At 43.7% G+C, this 22239-nt stretch overlaps 1 protein-coding gene and 1 long non-coding RNA gene across 2 annotated transcripts; both read right to left on the bottom strand.

Moving 5' to 3' along the window:
• Nucleotides 1–16747: 16747 nt before the first annotated feature.
• On the bottom strand, nucleotides 16748–17720 carry LOC147962123 (uncharacterized). Its single transcript, XM_087535468.1, has one exon. The coding sequence runs from the start codon at nucleotides 17718–17720 to the stop codon at nucleotides 16773–16775; it is 948 nt and encodes a 315-aa protein (XP_087391594.1). The 3' UTR covers nucleotides 16748–16772.
• Nucleotides 17721–20748: 3028 nt separating this feature from the next.
• LOC147962124 (uncharacterized) lies at nucleotides 20749–21384 on the bottom strand. Its single transcript, XR_015612140.1, has 2 exons — nucleotides 21264–21384; nucleotides 20749–21195 (listed from the first exon to the last, which is right to left on the bottom strand). It is a non-coding gene; the product is annotated as an uncharacterized LOC147962124 (long non-coding RNA).
• Nucleotides 21385–22239: the final 855 nt, after the last annotated feature.

Here is a 22239-nt window from a genome sequence, read left to right on the forward strand (position 1 = left end):
GGCAGAGTGATGGCACTGCAGAAAGACCTTTTTACGGCCCCCCTGGAGGCTTTGTTGATGGGGCATCTAGCCCAGATTACCGGCAGAGAGGCGGCTACAGAGGTCACCGTGGTGGTCGCGGTGGTCAGAGCCATTACCGCCAACCTCCACCGCCTGTTGTTGTGGAGTCGACGGCGTCCTCAGAGGTGGTTGTTTCTGGACAGACGCCGGAATTGTCCGGTCAGGTTATGGATGCAGTGACGGCGCTAGCTAACGCTGATGTACCTGTGGCTGATCCTGTGCTTACAGGTGCAGCCGGTGCCGCCGACAAGTCTGATGCGGATAGAGCTTCCAAGTGGGCTCGTAAAAAGGAAAAGATGTTGTGCTACCGGTGTGGAGAGAGGGGCCACTTTATTGCTTAGTGCGTGACTGAGTTATGTAATACATGTCTCAAGCCAGCGCATGACACGGGGGAGTGCCCCATTCTACGTGATCAGATGCCGAGTATTACCATCTATGGAGTCTATTGTGCTGAGTTGATGTTCTTTGAGTCTCCTAGTGCGAGGGAGATACCAGAGGAACCACAGAGCACAACCACGGGGATTGTAAAGGTCACGGAGGGTGATGTGTCTGAGGCGCAGATTATGCACAGGCACAGTGAGTTAGCTCCAGGTGATTTTCAGTGGGAGCTCTCTCCTCTCGAGGCCAACACGTATAAGGTTGATTTCCCTACAACAGAGGACTTGGAGCGTCTTCTGAGATTTGGGTTGTGTAGAGTTCCTGGCACGGAGTGCATCCTCGAGTTCCATGAGTGGAAGAGAGTTGAGCCGCAGGGCAAGCCCCTCACTCAGGTCTGGTTGCGATTCTCAAGAGCTCCGTCCAAGCCGCTTCAGGATGCTCGGGTTGCTGCTAGCTTGGGGATTCTGGTCGGGAAAACCGAGAAGGTGGACATGGCCTTCACCCGAGCTAACGGGGTGGCCAGACTGTTGGTGAGTGTTCTCGATATCGAGTTCGTGACTCACGTGGTTAAGTGGACTTATAAGGGCCAGGTTTTTAACCTTGAGATCGAATGTGAGGATACAGATCTTTTTGCTGAGGCTTTGGCAGGGACGGATGTGGATATGCATGATAGGAATGATGGATCAGGTCACATGGAAGCGCGAGGGGATGATGTTGGGCATGAGTTGTCCAACGGCCTGAGTTCTACCTCGCAGACGCCCGGGACTAGGGCTGCTTCTTCGGCTACGATGCCGATGAGCACTCTGAGATTCGGTTCGTTCAAGCTAGCTTCTGGTCCTCCTAGGTTATGGAGCGATTGAGTGGATTCTGATGACGTGCTAGAGTGCACGCTCCCTCCCTTGGATTTTGCAGCGGCTGATGGTCCTGTCGATGGGAGCATGGAGACGTCAGCTTCTCTGATGACTTCGGTTGAGGGGGGAGGATCATGGGTAGGTGGCCCCTCGCTCCCCCTCTCTGTTGACGTCGGTCGAGGGGGGAGGATTGTGGGCAGGTGGCCCCTTGTTCCCCCTCTCATTCCGATGTCTTGCCACAGATGAGGACTGCGGTGGAGGTGTCTGTGTTGCCGATCGGCGACATGACCACTTTGAGTGGGGGGCCCGGGCAGGAGGCCTCGGCCCCCTCCTCTCTTGTGGTGGTAGGGCGAGGGACGCGGTAGGAGGCCTCTGCCCCCTCCTCTCCTGCGGTGGTAGGGCGAGGGACGCGACGGGAGGCCTCGACCCCCTCCTCTCCTGCGGTGGTAGGGCGAAGGACATGGCGGGAGGCCTCGGCCCCCTCCTCTCCTGCGGTTGTCGGGGCGGCCGCGCCTGCGGCGTCCGTGGATCCCGAGGGCCGGCTGTCGCCTGCTCAGTTGCAGGGGATGCTCCAGCCGACACCGACCACGGTGGCAGCATCACCCACCTGCTTGAAGGCAGAGTCGGGTGGATAGCGGGGGCAGGCGGCTCCCGCACTCACTTCTCCTCGCTTGCCTTGGGGCGGGCCGTCGATTGTACTGGCCGCGTCAGGTGGGGAGCATGGGCAGGTGGCCCAACGCTCTCTTCCCCCACGCTCGCCGGGGCCGGTGCCTGCGGCTCTTGGCGCCTCTCTAGGTGATGTAGCCTGGCCGCGCGTTGGGGGTGGGGATGGAGGCCTCATCCCTAACGGGGCTACTCGGGAGGAGGTCATCGCGTTTGGAGGCATCCCAGATCCTGTTTCTGAGGGGCGGCGGATGAGCTCCCGTCTCCAAGACCAGCCGGATGTTGGTGACATGCAGCTGAGGTGCGCCAAGCGGGCGGCCAAGCTTTGTGATATTGAGGTTACCACTGGTATGTCGGTCAACACTTCCAACTCCACTATGCATTTTTCTAATGATGAAATTATTTATAATGCAAATCAGTTAGGAGTTTCACTAGGCAGTAATGATAGTGAAATCTCTAATTCTGTTAATGATCTCCTGGATCTTGAAGCGGAACGCGCTTTAGATATGATTCGAAACTTAGCAGCTGTTAAACCTATGAACGATTCCGATATTGATGCGTTGGGAGTCAGGGTGTTAGACACTTTCTGTGTAGACATTGCCCCATCCCTTCCTGAGACTGAGGAGGATGACGACTCTCTACCTCTTGGGGATAGTGAACCCATCGAGGATCATAGTGTTAGGTCCACGGAACCTGGTTATGAGGACCGGGTGGAGGATCACAACAAGCTTAAGCGTAAGTGGAAGCGCAAGATTTATCCAGCTTCGGCTGTGCATAGAAGTGCTAGGATCCGTACAACCAAAAAATTTCATGATGAGTTATGAGAGGAATTTTTTGGAATAGCAGAGGTCTGAGAGACTTGGCTAAAAGAAGATTTCTAGCGGATGCTTCTATTGATCATAGGTTGGATTTTATTGCCCTGTCTGAAACAGGCAGGGGTAATTTCTCCCCGCAATTCCTAAATACGTTATCGGGAGGTGTCGAGTTTGATTGGCACTGCCTACCCCCGAGAGGAAGATCAGGCGGGATTCTACTTGGGGTTAGATGCGAGACAATGGAAGTGCATAGTGTTGTTATGGGAGATTTCGCTGTCAAGTCCCGGGTCTGATCATAGACCGATGGGTTTAATTGGGCATCGGTAGCGGTATATGGGGCCATACAGCCAGAACTCAAACAAGATTTTTTGGCGGATCTGGTTCGTATTTGCGGGTCTGAGAAGCTTCCAATCTTAGTTGGGGGTGACTTCAATATTCTTAGAAGGAGAGACGAAAAGAACAATGATAATTTTGACGGCAGGTGGTCGTTCATGTTTAATACCATTATTGAAAGCTTGGATCTGAGAGAGATAGAGCTTTCTGGTAGAAAATTCACATGGGCTAATACCTTGCCAACCCCTATGTTTGAGAAGCTAGATCGTGTCCTCGCAAGTGTTGACTGGGAACAAAAGTTTCCTCTGGTAACAGTCCAGGCGTTATCGCGCGGAATCTCGGACCACACCCCTTTACTGGTTGATTCTGGTGAGGCAACACATGTGGGGAATAAAAATACTTTCTCTTTCGAATTAGCGTGGTTTGAGAGAGAAGGTTTCTTTGACCTAATAGCCAGGGAATGGGCTAAAGAGGTAGGAGGGAGGACTTCTATTGAGAGATGGCGGAATAAGATAAGACATTTGAGAAGTTTCTTGCGTGGGTGGACGAAGCATCTTAGTAGGATTTGTAAGGTTGAAAAGGAAAGACTCCTTACTCTTATTCAGGCCTTAGATGTAAAAGCCGAGTCCACAATCCTAGAATCCACGGAACTTCATGCTAAAGTAGATGCGGAGATGAGATTGAAAGAACTCCTATGATAAGAGGAATTGAAGTGGGCATTGCGGGGTAAGGTTCGCAAAGTTGTCCAAGGGGACGCCAACACTTAATTCTTTCATATGATAGCTAACGGAAAGCATAGAAAGAAAAGAATCTTTCAGCTTGAGCAAGATGAGGGGACGATCTTAGGGCAGGTAAACCTCAAATTATACATTAGCAACTACTATAAGCAGCTTTTTGGGCTGCCAGAGGATAATTTTGTGTCCCTGGATGAGTCGACGATTGAGGATGTCCCTCAACTTGCTACGGATGAGAACGATATTTTGACTGCACCATTCTCGGAGAAAGAGGTGTTTGAAGCTATTTCTCAGATGAAGAATAATAAAGCTTCGGGGCCGGATGGATTTCCAGCGGAGTTTTATAAAAAATGCTGGCATATTATTAAGGGGGATTTGCTACCGACGTTCCATGATTTATTCTCTGGACAACTTCAGTTTTTTCATCTGAATTTTGGAACTATTACTTTGCTTCCTAAGAAAATAGAGGTCGTGCGAATTGAGCAGTTCAGGCCGATCTGCTGCTACCTCTTGAGCACTGCGTTGGTTTTCCTTTGAAGAGGAAAGGGTTATGCAGTAAAGCAGCGTAAGTATTTCCCTCAGTTTTCGAGAACCAAGGTATCAATCCAGTAGGAGACCACGCACGAGTCCCTCGCACCTACACAAACAAATAAATCCTCGCAACCAACGCCATAAGGGGTTGTCAATCCCTACACGGTCAATTACGAGAGTGAGATCTGATAGATATGATAAGATAATATTTTTTGGTATTTTTATGATAAAGATGTAAAGTAAAGAAAGCAAAATAAAGACTGCAATAGAAATAACTAAGTGTTGAAAGATTAATATGATGGAAAATAGACCCGGGGGCCATAGGTTTCACTAGTGGCTTCTCTCGAGAGCATAAATATTACGGTGGGTGAACAAATTATTGTTGAGCAATTGATAGAATTGAGCATAGTTATGAGAATATCTAGGTATGATCATGTATATAGGCATCACGTCCGAGATAAGTAGACCGACTCCTGCCTGCCTCTACTACTATTACTCCACACATCAACCGCTATCCAGCATGCATCTAGAGTATTAAGTTCATAAGAACAGAGTAACGCCTTAAGTAAGATGACATGATGTAGAGGGATAAACTCATGCAATATGATATAAACCCCATCTTGTTATCCTCGATGGCAACAATACAATACGTGCCTTGCTGCCCCTACTGTCATTGGGAAAGGACACCGCAAGATTGAACCCAAAGCTAAGCACTTCTCCCATTGCAAGAAAGATCAATCTAGTAGGCCAAACCAAACTGATAATTCGAAAAGACTTGCAAAGATAACCAATCATACATAAAAGAATTCAGAGGAGATTCAAATATTGTTCATAGATAAACTTGATCATAAACCCACAATTCATCGGTCTCAACAAACACACCGCAAAAGAAGATTACATCGAATAGATCTCCACAAGAGAGGGGGAGAACATTGTATTGAGATCCAAAAAGAGAGAAGAAGTCATCTAGCTAATAACTATGGACCCGTAGGTCCGAAGTAAACTACCCACACATCATCGGAGAGGCTATGGTGTTGATGTAGAAGCCCTCCGTGATCGATGCCCCCTCCGGCGGAGCTCCGGAAAAGGCCCCAAGATGGGATGTCACGGGTACAGAAGGTTGCGGCGATGGAATTAGGTCTTTGGCTCCGTATCTAGTAGTTTGGGGGTACGTAGGTACATATAGGAGGAAGAAGTACGTCGGTGGAGCAACGTGGGGCCCACGAGGGTGGAGGGCGCGCCCAGGGGGGTAGGCGCGCCCCCTAGCTCGTGCCCTCCTGGTTGCTTTCTTGATGTAGGGTCCAAGTCCTCTGGATCACTTTCGTTCCGAAAATCACGTTCCCGAAGGTTTCATTCCGTTTGGACTCCGTTTGATATTCTTTTTTGTGAAACTCTGAAATAGGCAAAAACAGCAATTCTGGGCTAGGCCTCTGGTTAATAGGTTAGTCCCAAAAATAATATAAAAGTGTATAATAAATCCCATTAATGTCCAAAACAGAATATAATATAGCATGGAACAATAAAAAATTATAGATACGTTGGAGACGTATCAAGCATCCCCAAGCTTAATTCCTGCTCGTCCTCGAGTAGGTAAATGATAAAAACAGAATTTTTGATGTGGAGTGCTATTTAGCATAATTTCAATACAATTCTTGTTATTGTGTCATTGAATGTTCAGATTTGATATGATTCAAGATAAAAGTTAATGTTGACATAACAAACAATAATACTTCAAGCATACTAACAAAGCAATTATGTCTTATCAAAATAACATAGTCAAAGCAAGTTATCCCTACAAAATCATATAGTCTGGCTATGCTCCATCTTCCCCACACAAAATATTCATATCATGTACAACCCCGGTTTTAGCCAAGCAATTGGTTCATACTTCTAACGTGCTTCAGCCTTTTCAATTAAGCAATACATGAGCGTAAGCCATGGATATAACACTATGGTGGAATAAGGTATAATGGTAGGGGTTATGTGGGAAGACAAAAAAGGAGAAAGTCTCACATCAGTGAGGCTAATCAACGGGCTATGGAGATGCCCATCAATTGATGTTAATGCGAGTAGTAGGGATTGTCATGCAACGGATGCACTAGAGCTATAAGTGTATGAAAGCTCAAAAAGAAACTAAGTGGGTGTGCATCCAACTTGCTTGCTCATGAAGACCTCGGGCATTTGAGGAAGCCCATCATTGGAATATACAAGCCAAGTTCTATAATGAAATTTCCCACTAGTATATGAAAGTGACAAAATGAGAGACTCTCTATTATGAAGATCACGGTGCTACTTTGAAGCACAAGTGTGGTAAAAGGATAGTTACATTGTCTCTTCTCTCTTTTTCTCTCATTTTTTAATTTTTTTATTTGGGCCTTTTCTCTCTTTTTTATGACCTCTTTTTTTTATTTAGTCCGGAGTCTCATCCCAACTTGTGGGGGAATCATAGTCTCCATCATCCTTTCCTCACTTGGGACAATGCTCTAATAATGATGATCATCACACTTTTATTTACTTACAACTCAATACTTAGAACAAAATATGACTCTATATGAATGCCTCCGGCGGTGTACCGAGATATGCAATGAATCAAGAGCGACATGTATGAAAGAATTATGAACGGTGGCTTTGCCGCAAATACAATGTCAACTACATGATCATGCAAAGCAATATGACAATGATGGAGCATTTCATGATAAACGAAACGGTGGGAAGTTGCATGGCAATATATCTCGGAATGGCTATGGAAATGCCATGATAGGTAGGTATGGTGGCTGTTTTAAGGAAGATATAAGGAGGTTTATGTGTGATAGAGCGTATCATATCACAGGGTTTGGATGCACTGGCGAAGTTTGCACCAACTCTCAAGGTGAGAAAGGGCAATGCACGGTACCGAAGAAGCTAGAAAATTGTGGAAAGGTAAGTGTGCGTATAATCCATGGACTCACATTAGTCATAAATAACTCATATACTTATTGCAAAAATTTATTAGCCCTCGAAGCAAAGTACTACTACGCATGCTCCTAGGGGAAGGGTTGGTAGGAGTTAACCATCGCGCGATCCCGACCGCCACACAAAAGAAGACAATCAACAAATACCTCATGCTCTGACTTTGTTACATAACAGTTTACCATACGTGCATGCTACGGGAATCACAAACTCCAACACATGTATTTTCCAATTCCGCAATTACTCAACTAGCACAATTATGATATTACCACCTTTATATCTCAAAACAATTATCAAGCATCAAATTTCTCATGATATTAATTAAAGCAAATTGCCACGCTATTTTAAGATCCTCAAAATAATATAAGTGAAGCATGTGAGATCAATAGTTTCTATAAAACAAATCCACCACCATGCTCTAAAAGATATAAGTGAAGCACTAGAGCAAAACTATATAGCTCAAAAGATATAAGTGAAGCACATAGAGTATTCTAATAAATTCCGAATCAAGTGTGACTCTCTCAAAAGGTGTGTACAGCAAGGATGATTGTGGTAAACTAACAAATAAATACTCAAATAATACAAGATGCTCCAAGCAAAACACATATCATGTGGTGAATAAAAATATAGCTCCAAGTAAAGTTACCTATGGAAGTAGACGAAAGAGGGGATGCCTTCCGGGGCATCCCCAAGCTTTGGCTTTTAGGTGTCCTTAGATTATCTTGGGGTTCCATGGGCATCCCCAAGCTTAGGCTCTTGCCACTCCTTGTTCCTTAATCCATCAAATCTTTCACCCAAAACTTGAAAACTTCACAACACAAAACTCAGCAGAAAATCTCGTGAGCTCCGTTAGCGAAAGAAAACAAAAGACCACTTCAAGGTACTGTAATGAACTCATTCTTTATTTATATTGGTGTTAAACCTAATTTATTCCAACTTCTCTACGGTTTATAAACTATTTTACTAGCCATAGATTCATCAAAATAAGAAAACAACACAAGAAAAACAAAATCTGTCAAAAACAGAACAGTCTGTAGTAATCTGTAACTAACGCAAACTTCTGGAACTCCAAACAATCTACCAAAATAGGACGACCTAGAAAATTTGTTTATTGATCAGAAGCAATTGGAATCAATATTTTATCACGGTCTGGTGATTTTTAACAGTTATTTTCGTGAACAGAAAGTTTCTGGAATTTACAACAAGATCAAATAACTATCGTCCAAGAAGATCCTATAGGTTAAACTTGGCACAAACACTAATTAAAACATAAAAAGGCATCTAACCAGAGGCTAGATAAAATATTTATTCCTAAAGAGAAGCAAAAAGCAAAAAACTAAAAATAAAATTGGGTTGCCTCCCAACAAGCGCTATCGTTTAACGCCCTAGGCATAATAGCAAGGATAGATCTAGGTATTGCCATCTTTGGTTTTTATATTTTTAATGGAGTTATGCTCGAATCTGGGAGGTTCCTTATGTTTCCCTTCATACTCAGAGATTCTTAGATCTAGAGCATCCAACCATTTATTGCAAAGTGTGATCAAAGTATTCATACGATTGAGGTTCCCTCCAACATTTTGAAGGGGTTCAAGAGATTTTTGCAGTTCGCCTAATTTTTCTAAGATTTGGGTTCCCTCATGAGTGAGAGTTAATCCCTTTGGTGGGGGAAGTACTCCTACTATCCCCTCTATAATTACATAAGCAAAACTAGGATCAATTTCAATAAAATTCCTCTTGGCGGCAAAATTAAGGAGTTGTATATGGGATAAGGTTAGCCCAACATAAAAATTGCGAAGTAAGACCTTGAAATCTCCTTCTATAGTGCAGCCGCAATAAGATTCTATCAATCTATACCAAGCATCTTTTAAATTTTCTCTTTGCTTTTGTTTGAAGTGGAGGACATCAAAATCGGGGGACAGAGGAGTAGATAAAGGACTAGCCATAACGACAAGCAAGCGAAAAAGAGGCGAACGGAAAAGAGAGGGCGAATAAAACGGCAAGGGTGAAGTGGGGGAGAGGAAAATGAGAGGCAAATGGCACATAATGTAATGCGAGGGATAAGGGTTTGTGATGGGTACTTGGTATGTTGACTTTTGTGTAGACTCCCCGGCAACGGCGCCAGAAATCCTTCTTGCTACCTCTTAAGCACTGCGTTGGTTTTTCCTTGAAGAGGAAAGGGTGATGCAGTAAAGCAGCGTAAGTATTTCCCTCAGTTTTTGAGAACCAAGGTATCAATCCAGTAGGAGACCACACACGAGTCCCTCGCACCTACACAAACAAATAAATTCTCGCAACCAACGCGATAAGGGGTTGTCAATCCCTACACGGTCACGTACGAGAGTGAGATCTGATAGATATGCTAAGATAATATTATTGGTATTTTTATGATAAAGATGCAAAGCAAAGAAAGCAAAATAAAGACGGCAATAGAAATAACTAAGTGTTGGAAGATTAATATGATGGAAAATTGACCCGGGGGCCATATGTTTCACTAGTGGCTTCTCTCGAGAGCATAAATATTACGGTGGGTGAACAAATTACCGTTGAGCAGTTGATAGAATTGAGCATTATGAGAATATCTAGGTATGATCATGTATATAGGCATCACGTCCGAGAAAAGTAGACCGACTCCTACCTGCCTCTACTACTATTACTCCACACATCGACCGCTATCCAGCATGCATCTAGAATATTAAGTTCATAAGAACAGAGTAACGCCTTAAGTAAGATGACATGATGTAGAGGGATAAACTCATGCAATATGATATAAACCCCATCTTGTTATCCTCGATGGCAACAATACAATACGTGCCTTGCTGCCCCTACTGTCATTGGGAAAGGACACCGCAAGATTGAACCCAAAGCTAAGCACTTCTCCTATTGAAAGAAAGATCAATCTAGTAGGCCAAACCAAACTGATAATTCGAAGAGACTTGCAAAGATAACCAATCATCCATAAAAGAATTCAGAGGAGATTCAAATATTGTTCATAAATAAACTTGATCATAAACCCACAATTCATCAGTCTCAACAAACACACCGCTAAAGAAGATTACATCAAATAGATCTCAACAAGAGAGGGGGAGAACATTGTATTGAGATCCAAAAAGAGAGGAGAAGCCATCTAGCTAATAACTATGGACCCGAAGGTCTGAAGTAAACTACTCACACATCATAGGAGAGGCTATGGTGTTGATGTAGAAGCCCTCCGTGATCGATGCCCCCTCCGGCGGAGCTCCGGAAAAGGCCCCAAGATGGGATCTCACGGGTACAGAAGGTTGCGGCGGTGGAATTAGGTTTTTGGCTCGTATCTGGTAGTTTGGGGGTACGTAGGTATATATAGGAGGAAGAAGTACATCGATGGAGTAACATGGGGCCCACGAGGGTGGAGGGCGCGCCCCCTACCTCGTGCCCTCCTGGTTGCTTTCTAGACGTAGGTTCGAAGTCCTCTGGATCACGTTCGTTCCGAAAATCACGTTCCCGAATGTTTCATTCCGTTTAGACTCCGTTTGATATTCTTTTTCTGCGAAACTCTAAAATAGGCAAAAACAACAATTCTGGGCTGGGCCTCCGGTTAATAGGTTAGTCCCAAAAATAATATAAAAGTTTATAATAAAGCCCATTAATGTCCAAAACAGAATATAATATAGCATGGAACAATAAAAAAATTATAGATACGTTGGAGACGTATCATCGCCCTTCTTAACATAAGTTTCAAAATCTTCACCAAGGTTGGGACAAATAGACTCATGCAGATTACACACTCTATGGTGCAGCCGTCCCAAACTGCTTTTATGCCGGACAGAAACATCCTAGAAGGGGTTGTGGTCCTTCATGAAACACTTCATGAAATTCACACGAAAAAACTAGACGGGGTTGTTTTCAAAGTGGATTTCGAAAAGGCGTTCGACAAAGTCAAATGGCCATTTCTTCAACAGTCTTTGCGTATGAAAGGCTTTGATTTCACGCAAAAAGGGAGTGTTGGAATTAGAGTAAATGATGACATAGGTCACTATTTCCAAACACATAAAGGACTTAGACAAGGAGATCCGATTTGAATATTGTAGTCGACATGTTGACGATTCTAATAGGAAGGGCTAAGGATGCTGGTCAAGTAGGCAGTCTGGTACCTCATCTAGTTGATGGAGGTGTATCTGTCCTACAGTACACCGATGATACTATCATTTTTATGGAGCATGACTTGGCAAAAGCGAGAAACATGAAGCTGGTGCTATGCTTATTTGAACAATTGACCGGATTAAAGGTTAATTTCCACAAGAGCGAATTGTTCTGTTTTGGAAGAGCCAATGAGGGACAAGAGGCATATAAGCAATTGTTCGGATGTGAATTGGGGGCTTTACCTTTCACTTATTTGGGTATACCAATTCACCATCGTAAGCTAACAAACAGAGAATGGAAGAGCATTGAGGATCGTTTTGAGAAGAAACTGGGATGCTGGAAGGGCAAACTAATGTCATATGGAGGCCGTTTAATTCTCATTAATTCGGTTCTCACAAGCATGCCCATGTTTCTTTTGTCTTTTTTCGAGGTACCAGTTGGAGTTCTGAAAAGACTTGATTTCTATCGGTCCCGCTTCTTCTGGCAAAGTGATGATCTGAAGAGGAAGTATAGACTCACTAAATGGGACATTATTTGTCGACCAAAGAACCAAGGGGGTCTAGGTATCGAAAATCTTGAGGTGAAGAACAAATGTCTTCTCATCAAATGGCTGTATAACCTATCTAGTGAGACCGGGGTCACATGGGCACAGATTCTGCGTAATAAGTACCTTCATTCCAAAACATTATCCCAGGTGACAGTGAGGCCGATGGATTCGCCTTTCTGGAAAGGACTGATGAGAGTTAAAATCAGTCTTTTTTTATCGGACAAAGTTTGTTATTGGGAACGGTACTTCTATGAGATTCTGGGAGCATACATGGCTAGGGGATACACCCCTCGCGCTTCAATATCCTTCTCTCCATAGCATTGTTCAACGGAGAGACGCAACCGTTGAGACAGTATGTCAGTCCACGCCTCTCAATATTCACTTCAGGAGAGCGCTAGCCGGAAATCGTTGGGAAGCTTGCTCCATCTTGTGAGAAGATTGAAGGATGTTCAACTAACTCAATGACCCGATCAGTTGTGTTGGAAGCTAACTAGGAATGGAGAGTTTACAGTCAAATCCATGTATTTGGATGTTATTAATTCTAGCTCTATTCCTAATTCGAAACATGTTTGGCATGTCAAAGTACCCTTGAGAGTTAAAATGTTTATGTGGTTTATACACAAACAAGTCATTTTAACTAAGGATAACTTGATAAAACACAACTAGAATTGATCCACTAGATGTAGCTTTTGTGATCGGGATGAATCCATCAAACACCTCTTTCTTGATTGCCCCTTGGCAAAAATTCTTTGGCAGTCCGTGCACATACCCTTTAATAGTACTCCTCGAATAATATCAACACGTTATTTGGGACGTGGCTTGATGGGGTTGAGCCCCAAACATCGAGACACATTCACGTAGGAGTATGTGCTTTATTATGGGCTATCTGGAATTGCAGAAATGATTTGGTTTTTAACAGAACAACAAATACTCATTTTTTGCAGGTTATCTTCCGAGACACTGCGTTGATCCGTATGTGGTCGCTACTCACTCCGATGAAGGCCAGGGAGCGTTTGGTTACTGGATCTATCCGATGGGAGATGGTAGCACGGGTTATTTTCAACGGTTTGGATGACGGTCATGTAATGGGATAGGTAATTAGTTTTCCTATCTTTCTCTTGCTAGCGGGTTGTGGCTTTATTTTTGTTATTTAGCTCTTTGTGAGCATAGTTTGTACTTTGTTGAGACTTTAAGACTACCGTCAAAATGATTTGCTTGGTAATAAAGGTGGCCGTATGCATCGTTCTCATGCAGAGGCCGGGGATACCCCCTTTTCGAAAAAATTTGAAGGTGTTGCTAGATCATATACGGCTTTTATTTCTGCTTGGTGCAAGACATGCCCAGGTATTACAGATCCTCTTGTCGCGGAGGCAATAGCTGTACGTGAAGGTGTGATAGTGGCAACACTCCATGGATTTGTGCGTGTGGAGATTGAGACAGACAGTTTAGAGGTGATGAACCTCTGGAAATCGCGCCGGACTTTGCGCTCTGTGTTAGCGCCGTTACTCTTAGATATTGAAGAGCTAGCTGCTAGTTTTTTTTATATTCATCATGTAAAGAGACATGCAAACATCCCCACCCACCTTTGTGTTCAACATGCATGCACATTGGAGGTGACTGAGTGTTGGATGGACTCTCCCCCGGTGTTGCTGGTCACCAGTCTCTTTTGGCTGACAGGGCCGGCGCCTTATCGTTTGAATAAAGCTCTTCTTTACCCTGTAAAAAAAAGATACAAAAACTAGGCAGGAGATTGGGACGGTACAAGTTATCATTGACAAGCTGGTGCAGCAGTTTATTGGGGAAGAGGAGATATCAAATCCACTGCAAGCAGAGGCAGGGGAAGCACTTGCCATGTTGGCAATTGAGAGCCCTGACAACTGCTCTGCTATGTTGGACAAAACAGATTATGAGCTTATTGGGGTTCTCGCCAAGAAGCTTCAGTGTGGTACTCACGTGTGCGCAGCAGCAAGTCTACTCCAGAGCCTCTGCAAAAACTCAAGGCAATTAGTTCTGAGCCATCAAGGTTCAAACACTCACCTGCCGTCTACCTTAACAATAGTGAGTACTCTGAATTTGCTAGTACTTTTGAGTTCTCCGTATGTTACGCCATGTGTTCTGTCTCTTAAATTTCGTAATCGCCTATTGTCTACGTTGATAGGGGTGAGTCCTTTGAATTTCTAGTACTTTTTAGTTGCTTTTAAGTTACACCACATGTTTTTCCTTTTAATTTCCAAATATTTTTGTGCATGTGCTGTCATTCTGATTTTCTTATGATCATTATTTTCTTACAAATAAGTTGTTCCTTCTGTAGTTCTATTACACTCAAATGGTCAATTAAAATGAAGCCGATACCAAAATGATAACTAGCAGGCACTTAATAATTAATAAAGTGGCTGCATGCATCGCCCAGATGCAGAGGTCGGGGGTCCTCCTTCTTTTCTAAAAAAAAAAGCAGGCACTTGATGATTAGAACAAGAGCGGTGGACTGCTAGTTAAGCAAACTATTATTTCCATTTTTGAAGTTTCAATTTGGCCTATTCCTAGCGGCCAATTAGTGTGCAGATCACTTGAATTTGAATTACTACCAACCTATACAAACGTATGTTGTTTATACACTAATTAAAATGCTTCATTGCCGTGGTATTAATAACTAACCCTGAAGTAAATCCTACCTGAGATTTGTAGTGCACCGTATTTGCAGGTCATGGGAAGCATAAAGGATGCAGAGGGCAAGCAGGTGGTTTCAAAAATCGGCCTAGTTTCAAAAATCTGTAGTGTCATGTTTGAACTCATTGCTCCTGTTTCGGATTCGTTTGCAGATGATGAGGCTTTTGTTAAGAAACTTGTCGGTGAACTCAACGCCCGCAAGAAACCAAGTCCTCATGAATTTCCAGAAATGAGAAGCCTGCTGGTTGAGCTCACAGTATCCATCGTGGAATTCTACCCTCGCTACGCACCCATCTTCAAGGAGCACATGATGATGGAAGCGCTGTCCAAGGTGGAACGTTACACGCGGGAGGTTTCAGAGGAGGCCAGAGCTCTGTGCGCCATTGTCGCCACAACAAAGAGGCTGATTGATATGCAAGCTAGAGAAGATCTTCCCGCCAGGCTTCTTTAGTCCGATGACACATCTCATTTTGCATCTAGCGAACGAGCTATTGTTGGGGAGGGGGGGGGGGGGGGGCTGTGCAGAATCGTTGGCAGTACAGCCCTGGGAGATAGAACAAGCATCTGAGACAGATATGTGGAAACAAAGCTAAGCTTGAAGCTTCCATAGCTGAGGCAGTTATCCTAGAGGAGGTGGCAGACCTCAGGACAGCCAACTATCCAGTTGTAGAGCTCTCACACAACATGCATGCCACCCAGTAATGCAATCGCTTCAGCCTCTTCCACGTCCTTGCATGCCAGCAGAGAACAACAGGTCAACACCCACCCAGTAATGCAATCGCTTCAGCTTCTTCCACATCCTTGCATGCCAGCAGAGAACAACAGGTCAACTCCAACGCACAACCCTAAACGGGCGTCCGTTTTCTTCAGATTCTGCCCATTTGAGTTGATCAAAGGGCGGCGTCCGGCCTCTTCTGTATTTGCATGGACAGTGTGCCCAACCGGCTGACACATTTTATTCGCCCGACGGCAAATGTACTCAACTTTTTCCATGCATATGTCTAACTAAAAAGAAACATTTTATGTAGTTTAGAACCAAATAAATCACATAGTACCACATTGTATGGAGATAGCTAGCATTGTTGATTCTGAATGTAATCATCATGGCTGATTAATGAAAAGTTCCTTTCCCGCAAAAAAAAGGTTGTTGCTTCCTCAATTCAAGTTAGGTCTGGTGAATGTCTTCCACTCCATGCGGAACCTGAAGTGGGAAAAATGCGAGATTGAGAAAATATTGGTGGATTTCAAAATATGTTCCTAAATTATAAAAAAAATATTCATAAATTCAAAAGTGTTCGCAGATTCAAAAAAAATGTTCACAAAATTCAGAAAGTGTTCCCCAATTTCAAAAAATATTTCACGAATTAAAAATGAAACAAATTGAAAAGAAAAATAAAATGGAGGGAAAAGCTGGAAAAAGAAACCAATTTTTTTTTCTATAAAAATAGGTAGAGTGAAGATTCTAAAGCCTTCCAAAAATCGGCCGTAAAAATAGAGTAAAAATGTTTTGGGGTTAGATATGTCCGTATCTAGACAACTATAAAACAAGTAATTTGGGACCAAGGGAGTACTATATATATGTATGATGCTAGATATGTCTGTATCTAGACAACTCTAAAACAAGTAATTCTCTGTTCACAAGGATGTGGCCAAGGACAATGTGCTCCAGGACGTTAAAGCTGAAGGACAACCGTTAGCCAGATTTCAATCCAATGGCTTGGGCAAAATCTACAGAAACAAACAGAGAATTGCCCCAACAGAGAATTGTAGGTGCAAGACGAACTATTCACAATCCTTTTTTTTTTGCAAGGCCTATTTTGGATCCCAAGAGTTCGAATTTAAGTTGAGCAAGCAAAATAGAGACTGGCTAGCACTTTACGTCGACTTAGCTTCGGCAATATATAGCTAATTTTACGCCGGCCTACTGTAACCTGAACTAACTATGCTTGCATCGAGAAAGCAACAACCTTCATGACAGATTTCATGTACATGACAAGACATGAGAAAAAGGCTGCTTATAAGAATATATACGATAACAATTGGGTGTAACTGGTTTTATACAACATGGCAGCTGACTAATAACTGTTCAGTAAATTACAAATGAGTTTTGCGTGGGCCAAACTAGCTAGCCATGCATGGCGCTAAGCAGAGGAGTGAGCACTGATTCGCTGCTGCACATTGGGACGGCGAACGGAGTCTCCTCCGGCATGACAACGGTGAGACAGCACCGAACAAGGAGGCTGTCGTCCTGCATGGGCGACGTTCTTCTAATTTGCTCTAGATCGTAGAAGAAGTCATCGTTGTCACGGTCGAACGTGTGCGTCATCTTGTGGGAATGGTGGTTCACCACCCCTTTGAGGTCGAAGCTGAACTCTACCGTCATCGGCATCTCGCCCTTGCCCATGCGGCCGCGGCCGAGGCACAAGAAGGACCGTCCGTGGTATTTGGGACAGAATTTGAGGTACCATCTGCTCCCCCCTATGGCGAAGTGCCTGGAGTATATGCCCTCCCCTTCGGCTCGAAGTGCCGCGCTGAGCTCGGAGAAGCTACGGACGGTGAGCGTGTAGGACCCATCCATGGCGACCTGCGGCGGCTCCTGAACCGCGTTGGGTTTGAACAAGATTCCGAGCAGGCGCGGCCGCTTTGTCGCCTGCTGCTTCTTCTCCAGAGTGCACCGGATGGTTAATGTGTCGCTGGCACACACGCACGAAGACGCCTCCAGCTCGCACCTGCGCACGTACATGGTCAGCCTGTAGAAACGGTCCTCTTCTTGGTCGCTGTCTTTGTGGAAGACGGTGTGCTGGCCGGTCGCGTCCAAGATTTCGAGGGAGACGTGGGTGCCGGCGAACGATCTGAGGTGACGATCCAACATGACGCCCACCGAGACGATCAAGACGTTGGCTAGGCCGTCCTTGTCGAAACACATGGGCAAAATTTCGACGTTGCAGACGAGGCCGTCGAAGAAGACTTTGCCCACATTCAGCACGCGACGTGACCGCACCAGCTTGGAGTACCACAAGACCGGCAAGTCGTCGGACGTCATACGCGCCGATCGGCTCACGGTGGCACCCATTGTTGACGTGCTGCCAATTATGCTGTGAGGCGATCGGGTATGCCCGCGCACGCGCTTGTATATATACTAGCTGAGTGCCCGTGCGTTGCCACGGAACATAAATTTAAACATCGCTCACCATTGTTATTCCCCTCCAACATTGATCCAACCTTGCTAGTTGCTCGCTGTTATCTACTAACCCACTTGAAGCCTTGACAACCCATCCTGCTTAAAGCATTCACCCCACGAAATAGTATAATACCTTCTTCCCTATACAATGTACTCCCTCCGTTCCAAAATAAGTGTCGGTTTAAATTTGAACTAAAACTCGACATTTATTTTGAACGGAAAGAGTACTACTAAACCAAGTACATGTGACTCAAACTTGAATTCCAGATATACATACTTATCATCACGAGTTAAAAAAAAGTATCCCTATGTTCTTAATCAAATCTCGTATAGCTTGAGGGATATTGGTCACCAAGAGAAAAATGTCCGCACAGTGCCACAAAACAATAAATTTAGGCGTAGAGATCTTGAGTCAGAAAAAAAAATCAAGAATTTATGTGTCGTATGTTGCTTATTACTATAGTGTGACAAATATTAAACCACCAAACCAATGTACATAGTGAAGTTTCTGAAGCTTGACATATTATAATCAAATCAATTATCTCAACTGCAGTAATGCAACATATATCTTTGCCATGATGCTTCCTTGATAGTCTTGTTCAAAAACAAATTTCTCTCTAAAATCTACCAAAGTAGCTTGATAGACAAGCAAGTAGCAAGTAAGCAAATATTAAAAAAAAAATACACATATCCACATCAAAGCAAGCATCACTGCCTCCACATAACTAAATAAGAATCCTATCAAGCAGGTGCATCTGATATATCCATCTTCAATCTATGTTTTCTTCCAACTAAATAGCTCCAAGTAAACCACTATAATTGTAATCCCAGAAGCTTTACTATTGATAAAAGCATATGAAACAGCAAGTGCAAATGACAGATGAGTTATGGCTCCACGCTAACTATAGACATGTACTCTGTTGTAAAAAAAGAACTACTACAAAGATGTACTCTACATAATAGTATTCAAGGCGAATCCTTGTCCATGCCGAAAGGAAAAAAATAGAAGAGACTTAGCAGTCTCGAATACATAGTTAGATGCCCGTGCGTTGCCACGGGAATAACAAAAAGACATGAACCTAAATGTGTCATGTGTATTTTTTTTACCATGTCATTGTACATGTTTATTGTCTTCCTCTGCCATGCTCTTCCGGTTTATTTTAGACATAAGGGTGAGAAAGAAAAGAGAATGACAGAGAAAGAATGGGTTAAAATAAACTGAATGTCATTGTATTTCTTTTTCCCTCTCACCATGTCATTGTACATGTTTATTGTCTTCCTCTCATTTTCTCTATTGTTTCCGCCTGCCATGCTAGGAATTTTTTATGTGATCTCTGTGTTGGATTGTACGTGAAGCTTGAGTCCACGAGGTTTCAAACAGAAGGAACACATTGCAGGTTTTGGGGCCAGCCTTTTTCTTGGTACCCATCTGACGAGCCTTGCATTCTGTTTCCTGCTGGTTCTCATTCCTGTAGCTGGCTAGAAAGTATATATCAGAGGGTGCGCTCAAGTATCAACATTCTTTGCTAGGTGGCAATGATACCATTTGGTAAGATAAGAGCATGATAGCTCAAAAATGTTGCACGAAGGTACATTGTCATTCTTGCTGTTAATGGCATCATGTGCCCGGCCGGATTCATCAGCGAGCTCAGGGTGGTCGATGTAGCCACTGCATCATACATCCTATCTAATCCATGGATGGTTGTGTGCATAAATGAAGTTCTCGGCGGCCAACCTTCTCAAGTTACTAAAATTCCTATCTGCATCAACAGAGATAGTGTAAAAATTAAGGAGAAAAGGTTTATTTCAAAAAAAAGTTTTGCTTGTTTACTTGTAAACTAAAATTAATATTTACTTGCGAACAAGTTTAAATTTTTGATCAAAAAAATCATTTGCAATTGCAATTTCCATTCTTGGAAATACAACAATAAATTATCATTCACTTTAAAGATTGCTAAAAGCCGATGTGTTGCTACATAGAAGAATCATATTACCTGAGATTCTTAAAATGCGAAGCTCTGAAATGCTTGGTCTGCCACCCCAGAATTGAACAGAGAGCATTAACTGCTAGCACTAATTGACCTTAACGATGGCAATTAAGGACTACAAAATAATAAACACAAAGTGATGAGAAATACAAAGCCCACCAAACTTAGCCCCTTTTCCATGTGAAAAATTCATGTCAAGCAGAAAACTACAGCATATGAAACAACACACGAATCTAGTATTCCTCAGAATACTGTACTGAAAATTGTTGTCTAAATATTGATCACTGCGTGTTTCAAACCTTTGCCTACAATGCTATTATGAAACACATTATATATGTGATTTTTTATACAGAGATAACTGTATTTAATAGGGCCATGACAAGAGGATAACAACCGGCATTTGTTCTTACCAGCACAAGAAAAAAAGTCAAAAGGCAAGGCAAGCTTTTAACCTCGCTGGGTTAGCGATTGAGTAGGGTAGTCAGAATACAATATATAGAAAAGTGCACTGATGTTAAGTTTTCATCGTCGCTTCTAAGGTAGTTTAAAAGTTCAAAAATAAAAGGAAACGTATATACTGACTGTACTACACAGAGTGATGGTCCACAGATTGCAAACGGAAAGGAAATATATACTGAGAAGTTCCTGCACAAATAAAAGGAAAAGTTTGCAGGAAATAGCAAACATGTGAGAGGAGTTTATCCACTTATGTTGTGGTGCATAAATTATTATCCAATCAAAATTACTTCGGTGCCCAGTTTTTGTGGTACCAAGTAGTTCTCTTTAAGCATGCAACCAAAAGTATCTCATCCTTTCATAGCTGTACTATAACATTAAAGGATCATGATTTAGTGGCTTGACCGCTTGATTTGTTAAATGCTAAATTTTCATCCTAAAATTAAATTCTTTCATCTGACAAGAAAACAACAGAATTTGATAAGCAATACACTTCATCTCTTGGTCTTACATTAAGATCAACAAAGACTGGAGCAGTCGCAGTTGCATAGTTTCAGGGGAAATGGCAAAACAGTTGAACATGAGTTAACATTACATATATATCCAGTTCTCCTCACGGGCTTATCTTTATAAGCAGCTAGCAACCTTCTTGTTTACCAGGCCTGAAAAATCAGACCAACCACCAAACCAATCTATCAGTGGCACAAGAGACATCCATAATTCATCTCGATCAGGAGAGGGCAAACAACTACCAAGCAAATTAGCAGAGTACTTGTGAGAGTAGACACTGTAAAATGTCGTTTGGCTTCCTTGCTGAACTTAATCTTGGCATTGCTGTTCCCAAACTGCTTGATTAGGATTATTTTTTCGTCTCCACAAGCTCTTAGACCAGATTATCCGAAATCATCGCCATTTACCCTAACCTAAAAAAATCATATCAACCAATGAATTTGAAGTCTGGAAGAAAAAGGAAACACGGTGTATATCTCACCATAACCGAGAGCTTCTCCATAACGGCGGCATATCAGGCTCTTTCTGGTGGCCGCCCTGAACTGCACGTCAGACGACGACGGCGGCGTTTGGAGTTATGATGACCGTGATGGACTACAGACCATCTTGGGTGACATGAGGAGAAGGTGCGCCCGCGGCCAGAGGCAAACAAGGAAGTCGACGGCCGTGCCTCAGCATCGCCGACCCACGATGCGTCGGAACCACGACCTCATCTTCCACTGTCGGCGATTAGGCTAGCACCCCCGCTGTCTGCTCCTCCCTCTCTCTCCCACCTCTCTCTTTCTCTCTCCCTCTCTTCCACGACGGGCGCAAGGGACGGGAGACACGCCTCACCTAGATCCGCGCGCGGCAGCGGATGGAGAGGAGGCGGGGTGACGAGCACAGCCGGCGGCGGCAACTTTTCATGGAGAGAGATGGGATCGGGAGCGACTTGGGGAGAGAGGAGAAACGGAGGCGTGTGTGTGCATGTGTAGCAACAATTTTCTCTCTCTCTGTTCGGTCGTGGATGGGGCCACGTTGTACCGATCATCCGCGGGGTGGGCTGCTTTTCTTACGCGCGCGTGGAAGGAAGATCCGATCGTACATGGAAAACAGCAGGTCGAACCATCACGACGTTCGATTCTGCTTTAATAGTAGAGATGTAGGCCGGCCGGGGAGGGAATTCGAGATCGAGTCGGGAGTGGATCATATCCGTAAACCGGATTCTGGTTCGTATGGAGTCCTAGAGCAAGTTGGCATGATCACGTCCTTGTGATGGGAACCCGATCTTGCATGTTTTATGTATATACATACATTTTGCGACGCCTGTGTAGATTTTTGTCATGCATATTTCGTGTATCGGAGTGATGGAAAGATGGTGAGTATAGAGTATAGACACGTATTTTGTAAAGACACGTATGTATAGAGTATAGAGTATAGAGTATAGAGTATAGAGTATAGGTACGGGGCTGCATGCA

Source organism: Triticum urartu, chromosome 7A (assembly GCF_056163025.1).
Source record: "Triticum urartu cultivar PI428250 chromosome 7A, HENAU_Tu73, whole genome shotgun sequence".
Taxonomy (NCBI): Eukaryota; Viridiplantae; Streptophyta; class Magnoliopsida; order Poales; family Poaceae; genus Triticum; species Triticum urartu.